Source organism: Hypanus sabinus, chromosome 30 (assembly GCF_030144855.1).
Source record: "Hypanus sabinus isolate sHypSab1 chromosome 30, sHypSab1.hap1, whole genome shotgun sequence".
In the NCBI taxonomy this organism is placed as follows: Eukaryota; Metazoa; Chordata; class Chondrichthyes; order Myliobatiformes; family Dasyatidae; genus Hypanus; species Hypanus sabinus.
The window spans coordinates 26,910,785-26,919,041 of NC_082735.1; the positions used below are offsets into that span (position 1 = coordinate 26,910,785).

Sequence of the window (8,257 nt, forward strand, 5' to 3'; positions counted from 1 at the left end):
CTTTACCCAATCCAAATGACAATGATGCTCACTACACTGAAAACGAATAGATTATGGATTAGATTTTTTCTTTATTGATAGTTCTGAAACATTTTTATTTTCCTGGGAGAATGATACCATCGTACTGTAAACAGAAAGGGAAAAGGAAAGCATTAGAAAGTGAAATGTCTTAGATACAAATTTCAAAGACAACCCAGACCAATGACTTAAATCTGGAAAGCTCAAGGTACCTTCTGTTGAAACCAGCGCATGGCCTCCTCCTTGCTGATCCTGTGTTTAGCTCCAATGCGGCCACGTTTACGCTTCTTATCAGCAATGCTGAAGCCTGGTCTACCCAGAACCTACAAAACGAGGAGAGACAGGAATCACACCAGAAACAGTCTACAGGCAAAAGAAAAGTTTTCTTCACCAAAGCTGGCAGTATTTAAAAAATGCTGTATATCTGTCAGGGGTGAGCATTCTCAGGCAGTGGGAAACTACAAAGATGGGCTTAACTAAGCAACTGAATACCAGCAACTTCAGTTGGTAAATAGAGGTTTTAGGGAAGCAAATTTAAATGCATATAGTCAATGGGAAAAATGGTTGAACATACAGGCAACAGAGGCAGTAGAAGAAAGGAAGACTAAGGAACTCTTATATAAATGAGGCAAAATGAAACAAGAGGAATGAAAAAAGAAATTAAATAATCCAATTTATAAATTTTAAGGCGTAGAGCAAAAGTGTGGCAGTAAGTGGATAAATATGAATTAAGAGTTTCATTGCAGCCAACAGGACAAGTTGTTGATGAAAATGCTTAAACAGAAACTGTCTGAAATTGGTTGAGCACAGAGTGTACAGTGAATTATTAGTATTTGATCTGTCACAAAGAATGACATTGGTAATCAACTTCAATAAAATGTGGTTCTGAAACTGACTAAAAGATAAACAGTTCAACATGAGACACCAGGTCACAAACATGAGAAAATTTGCAGATGCTGGAAATCAAAAGCAACATACACAAAATACTGCAAGAACTCAGCAGGCCAGGCAAAATCTATGGAAAAGAGTAAACCATTGAGGTTTTGAGCTGAAACGCTTCATCAGTCTTGATGACTTCCTCCAGTATTTTGTGGGTGTTGCATAGGGCAATAAGAGTTTCCCTGATTACAATTCTACTGGAATATTGTCAAGAGCCGTGGTTTTCATGGACAAAAAAGATGATGAATCATTTAAAAGCAAATGAAGCACCAGCTTTGGAAAATAAAATGGACAAAGTTAAATGTTGATTAGAAACATGAAAATAGGTAGAAAGACACATACAGGAAGTACTATGGGCCATAAAAATGTAAATGCTTCTGTCAATACAAGATTAATGACAATTCAGTAGATTATCCTCTACAGTAAAGTTTTTGAAATGGATTGTTAATCAGAAGAAAGTACATGTTTATCTGCTATGTGAGAACAACATGTTTTTTCAACATATGGTTAGAACATCAATAATGAATGGTTACAGAGAGAATCTGTAATTTAAGAACTGTGTAAACATTTAAGAAATTTTAATTTTAAAAAATATATAAATTGGAACAGGAATAAGTTTACAGCAGATAAGTCTAGTTGAAGAAAAACACTGACAACATTTTAAGTGTTCCTACTTTCCTTTAGTAGGATCCAGGGGACACTTGCAGGATGTTTGCCTTCATTGCCGTTCTCAGCTTGCTCCATCAACATGTCCTGAAACCACCCAAGAGTCTCCCCAAATGTTATTATTAAGAACAGATGCCATTGTATGCCCTGCCTCAGCAAATTATGACTCAAGCTATTTCAAAATTGTGAGTAGCTTAATCATTGTTTATGAGTAACAAACAGCATATGACCTAGAGATATCACATACTATAGCTCTAGTTGAATATCAGTATCTTCCATTCTCTCATCAAATGCTGCTAACTGTTGGCTGGACAAAAGGAAGAATCATTAAAATAACCGTAGTTTACATATTACTACTCAGCCAAGATATATTTCCTCTTCCTCTCCAATTTTATCCCCTCCCCTGAAGGCAGGCACTCCTTACTCAAGTGCAGTTCCACAGATTTGGTCTGTTACTATATCAAGTAGCCTTTCTTCTTTTGTGAGTACATACAACAAACAGCAATCATCACAAGTTTAGCTGATTCTCTTAAGACAGTTACAACAGTATAAGAATATCAGCACCTGGAAACTTTGGGCCTCAGGGCCAAGGGTTGATTCTTGCTGGCTAATGAGATGCAAAATATGGTTTTGCAGTACAGTAAGTTAGTCTCACTGGGACTATATATTTAAAAAAAATCACAACCTCACCTGGAGTACACTGTGAAATTTTGATCTTCAAATCTAAATATCTATATTCTTGCCTTGCAGTCAAGGCATCAGTTCTGTGGACTAAATCCTGGCATGAAGAATCATCCTCAAGGAAAGACAATGAGAAGTTGGAATATACTAACCAGAGATGAGATCAAAGAGAGGTGATCTCTTTGAGAGAGTGACCTCCATGTTTCAAGGGGTGATGTGTGCTCCTAGAAAATGAACCACTCTGCAATTTTCCATGACCAAGAACTACAAATTTAAAAGCTATAGATGAACTACAAGTTCTTCAGAACATGACATTCATGCATAGTTTAAAGTAAACCGGGAACAACCAAGGTTATTGACCAGCACAAGTTAACCAACTCCCTCGTCCATCACACCAGTGCAGAATGGCACCTGTAGGAAACATTTTTTAAAAAAAAAGTATTGGATTGTTCTGTGGATCGCTTTACTTATTAGTTTTTTTGTGGTGTTTTTTTTTTACTTACTTTATGGACAGCAGCACTGAAAGTGACCTGCTAAGATAAGTTCTTGGCCTGGAGTCGATGAAGCTGGGCTGGGAAGAAGGTCTCACAAGGGGAAATTAGTTTTGACTAGCATTGAAATCACATTCATTCAATTGTTTTAATCAAAGGCAACTGTATAACTGATGGCACATACCACATAAAAATCCAAACCATAGATACCAATGCTTGGGTCATACTTGATACCCAAATCAATATGCTCCTGAATGCCAAAGCCAAAGTTGCCAGTGTCAGAGAAGTTATTTTTCCTCAATTCATATTCACGAACCTGTAGGTGAAAAGAATTAAAGAAAAAAATACTTTTAAAAAGCTTCCTCTAATGCTCCATTTTTATAACACATAATTCACAAATAATTGCCAATTTTAAGAAAACAGCATTTAGGCTCTTCTTGGGGGGCACAGCAGCATAGTGGATAGAACAACATTTACAGTACAGGTGACTTGGGTTCAATTCCTGCTGCTGCCTGTAAGGAGTTTGTATGTTCTCCCCATGACCGCGTGGGTTTCCTCCAGGTGCTCCTGTTTCCTGCCACAGTCCAAAGACGTACCAGCCGATAGGTTAATTAGTCATTGTAAACTGTCCTGTGATTAGGTTTGGATTGCTGGGTGGCATGACTCAAAGGGCCAGAAGGCTATATACCGTTATACCAATAAATAAATGAATAGATAAATAGAAAGATAGAATTATTTTCTATAAAAAGCTGCTCAAGATTATTCCTAGGTAAACTATAGTTTATTTAGAATATTTCATTTAAATTAAAAGATCTAAAAAAGCAAAAGTAAACACCAGAGCTATTTTGGATTAGCAAAAAAAAAGCCCAGATTTTGCACATGCATGCCAAGTATCCAAAGTTTCTATGTTAATTATGGCCCCAGATTTCAGTCTCAAAGATGACTGGGCAGACACATATTCCTTGGAATATATTAAATCTTAAATATTTCAGTCTGAACACTTAGTGCAAGATTATGGATTCTGCTTTTGGAAAAGCAATTCTATATTAAGATTCAAGAAATTGTGTCTCCATGCAATAATTATCTCTATAATCAGCCAAAGTGTCTGACGAGAAATACAAGGCGGTACATATTTTACGAATGAACTGCCATTACTCAATGCAAACATGCAAGAAACACATGCATAATTTAATGAATTGCTAGATCATGCTTAATTCATACACCAAGGAAAATAACAAATGAAGTTAACAAAGATCTGTCTGTAACTTAAGAAGTGGGTATCAAGTACTTAGTTTCTCAGTGAAATTAATAAGAAATCAAAATTACAGCCATTACTTCCATTGACAATATTTACTACAATATTCAAAAATTATATATTCACAATGGTATTAACCCTCATTAGCAGTACCAATTTATACCACATCCCAAACACTGGGCATTCATAACCAATTTCTGACGGTGACAATTTCAGAAAGAGACAGACAACTGCACATAAAGAGACAGTTATATCTCAGTCATTTTAATACAATCTATCTCATGCTGGACAGATCATAAGTCAAATCATTAAAGCAAATCTTCTTATTTATTTACTTAGTGATACCATGCGGAGTAGTTCCTTTTGGCCATTTGAGCCTCACTACCCCAACGTCCCTGACAACACTGATGATGTTTCTATCATTCATTCTATGGGTTTTCTTGTTTAGTGGATGTCTGCAAAGAGTAAGAATTTCAGGTTGTATACAGTCAGCCCTCCTTATCCACAAATTCCGCATGCACAAATTCAACCAATCGCAAAAACCCGGAAGTGCTCTTCCAGCACTTGTTCAAGCATGTACAGACTTTTTTTTCTTGTCATTATTCCCTAAACAATGCAGTATAACAACCAGTTTACATAGCATTTACATTGTATTAGGTATTATAAGTAATCTAGAGATGATTTAAAGTATACAGAAGGATGTGCATGGGTTATTGTAGATCAGGATAAAAAAAAAATCATAAGTTCTCTTACTAAGAAAGTCGGAACAGGTACATCCGATATTATTTAGTGTCAGTTAGTCAAACATTTGTCTTAGTATATAGTATTTATTTTACCTTTCTATGCATATAAAACACTTAAGAACGTATGTTTCAGCACCAGGCTCGGGAACGGAAGTTCTCGGGACTCGGGACATACCGCTCCCAAGTGTGCTCTCCACTGTGCCAGGTTAATGTGGAGGATCAAAAGCCCAAAACCCCAAAACCCAATAATTAAACCACTGTGTTGCTTAGTAATAATTGCAACTTTCCTCGTGGCAGGGCCTTTCTCACTTTATCCTTTAAAATTGTTCCGATCATTGACCAACGTAGCTTAACACTTTTCCAATGACCGAGGGCATTTCACCTCTTTCCGATCACTTTATTATTTCCACTTTTTCATTCGTGATTATTTTCGCGAATAGAAACACTACGGATTCAGATTTCTGCCGCCAGGTCCTAATGTTCTCCGCATTGAGACAGGTTGAATAAGGGACTTGAGCATCCGCGAATTTTGGTATCCGCGAGGGGTCCCGGAACCAATCCCCCGCTGATAAGGAGCCGACTGTACTGTAGACATCCATTGATATTAAATTGAACTATCTGAACCATTTGAATCTAATCACGGGACAATTTACAATAACCAGTTAACCTATCCAATATGTCTTTGGATCATGGGAGGAAATCAGAGCACCCAGAGAAAACCCACACATTCCATGGGGAGGATGTACAGAGACTCCTAACAGACGGCACCAGAATTGAACTACGAACTCCAACGCCCCGACCTGTAATAGCGTCATGCTAACCACTACGCTACCATGGCACTTCTACAATTTGCCACAAATTTCACATAGAACTTTCATTGAAACAATTGTCAAGGGAAAAAAAAACAAAAATTAAGAAGTTCATCCATCCTTTCAAAAAAGTAAAAATGATTTATAAAAACTATTATGAATTGAAGTAAAAGAACTTACTTTAAGGCCCTTTTCCAGAATTTCTTCGGCTTTTGCACCACGGACTGTGCAGTGAACAGCAATCTTTTCATTTCTCCTGATACCAAAAGATCTCACAGTATAGCGAGCTAATGGAGAACAAGTTTTAATCATCAGTACATTTTAAGTCAGCAGAGGTAACATGCAGAAGATTTGCACATTAAGTGTAAGTTCTCCAAAATAGCCCTGTAAGTTTTATAAAGCTCAACATACCTTTGGAGAACACAGGTGTTTGGCCTGTTAGCTGTTCCAGTACTTTCGCAGCTCGAGTAAGTCGATCACCACTTTCACCAACACAGATATTCATACAGAGCTTTCTGATACGAAGCTCACGCATAGGGTTTTCTTTCTTCTCAGTTTGGTCCTAAAATACAGCATCTCTTTAGAAAGCAATATATATTATTTATTTATTGAGATACAGCATGTAGTCGGCCCTTCAAATCACATTGCCCAGCAATCCCCTGATTTAATCTGAGCCTAATCACGGGACAATTTACAAAGACCAATTAACCTAACAACTAGTATGTCTTTGGACTGTGGGAGGAAACCGACACAGTCACAGGGAGAACGTATAAACTCCTTACAGGCAGCACCGGGAATTGAATGTGTGTCACCTGTACTAACCACTACACCACCATGCCATTTTGATGACATCAAAAGGTTTACTTACAGCTGGTTCAAAATTCAGTCCAGCATTAATATCTTTATCCTTCCTCAACTAAAATTATATCTTTTGTGATTTTTGCCTCTGTACTTGCTCAACAAATTATAATAGAAAATGCCAATAGGAATTGAGTACATTTTATATATAAAACAAGCTGACTTCAAATAGCATCCTTAGATAAATGGCATTTGTATGAATTATTACAGTACGTAATTGATAATGAAAACAAATTGTGACTCTTTTCTTGTTATATATAGGTATCAGTATGCTCAATAAATTTTACAACAGAACCACAAGTTCCTCAGTTTCACCTGTTTCGAAGATCACATAATCAATCAGCTTGAATTATAATTTTAGGAGACTTAATGTCACTGCTCCATAGTCATAGCTAAATTTTATAGGATTATTTACTTCTGTACATTCTTACAAACAGCAATTTTATAAATTATAAACATCACCCTTCTTACACCGGAATTTGTCTACAGTTAATCGAAATAGATAAAAGTTTGCCCCTCCAGAGGAGCAAACTTAGCAAGTCAAATTATATGATTTCAAGCTGTGAATGTTCTTCATTTACAAGATTTTTTAAAAATTAGCAACAATTAACACTTAGACAGGCTGAGTATAAGCTTTTATAAAATATAGACTTTTGTCAAGAGTTATAGATCACTGTTGTAAAACCTAATGCACGGTTTTAATTCCCAAACTGAACTTGTAGCTCACAAAATGAGTTGCACCTCAACAGAACTAAAACTGAAATCCAAATCACTGTGAACATGAGGCCAGCATTCCACATCTCCAAGCAGATCCCTATGCACCTAACTCCCATCCAAAAAAACATTTCAAACACATTTTGAAATCCTTAAAGTCTTGCATTAAAATGACTATTTAAGAAGTCAGTGTAATGCCCAAAATAAATCTAAACGAGAAGTTAATTGATGTCCTCAGTGTGATCAGAATTCAGTGAAACAAAAGCAGTTTTCCTGGAACAGCGGCGGGCAATAACCCCCCTGTATTAGTTAAATGATACCTAATGATACAACTCCTATATTGTCAGATAAGTATTAGATACTGAATTAGATTTCTCTACACCCCTTTCTACAACCTCCTACTACACCCTGAAACATTCACTTTGCTGCTTACAGTAACATAAGTTACTGATTTTATATTTTCTCAATTTCATACCCCATGTTCCTAACGTCTAAGTACATGTGATTTAAGCAAAAGTCGCTGCACATGGTCAGTGCCCGGCCCATCAAATGCCCTTTACAACATTTTTTTTGGTCACCCATATGATACATAGCTTTAATGAGTGCAGGATTCCACCACCACCGCCCAACCCGGATATCACAACTTTTCCCTTTAAAATAAAAGCTACTCCTGACAGAAAGGGCTTAAGGTAGCGTACAACGCACTATCATCAGTAACAGGTGTTGGCCCTAGCAACGCAGAAACCATCGTGTAGTCTGCGGCCTAATTTGGCTTCCACATATTTCCGGAGAAGGAGCTTTTGTTCCACTTTAGGCTAACAGATAAAGGCGAGCAGAAATTCCCCTCAAAAACACTGATGTTCCCCCGATGCGCAGTAGCGACGCGGAACCGTTCCTTCACCATCCCCTCCCCCCTTGCCTCCTTACCGCCATGTTGGTCGAGAAGATGGAACGGCCACAGCAGCTCAGAGCATTTCTTCTCAGGCCCCGAAACTAGCGGCGGCTGAAGGTCGGCAAAAAAAATCTTCCTAGTGCCGAATGAACAAAGTAGCGCCACCATCTCCAAGCCGGGAAAAATGCATC

The 8,257-nt window shown here is 37.4% G+C and overlaps 1 protein-coding gene across 1 annotated transcript; it reads right to left on the minus strand.

Annotated features, from left to right (window-relative positions):
- Positions 1-51: 51 nt before the first annotated feature.
- On the minus strand, positions 52-8,257 carry rpl11 (ribosomal protein L11). Its single transcript, XM_059954466.1, has 6 exons — positions 8,102-8,257; positions 6,014-6,164; positions 5,783-5,889; positions 2,980-3,111; positions 231-341; positions 52-124 (listed from the first exon to the last, which is right to left on the minus strand). Exons 1-6 carry the CDS (start codon positions 8,105-8,107, stop codon positions 95-97), a joined length of 537 nt encoding a protein of 178 aa, XP_059810449.1. The 5' UTR covers positions 8,108-8,257; the 3' UTR covers positions 52-94.

Excerpts from the sequence above, each read along its gene's own strand:
- rpl11 (XM_059954466.1), bottom strand. Across the intron at positions 5,890-6,013 it reads AACACCTGTGTTCTCCAAAG|CTCGCTATACTGTGAGATCT; the intron begins GTATGTTGAGCT and ends GTTCTCCATTAG. Across the intron at positions 3,112-5,782 it reads TTCTGGAAAAGGGCCTTAAA|GTTCGTGAATATGAATTGAG; the intron begins GTAAGTTCTTTT and ends TTTCACCTACAG.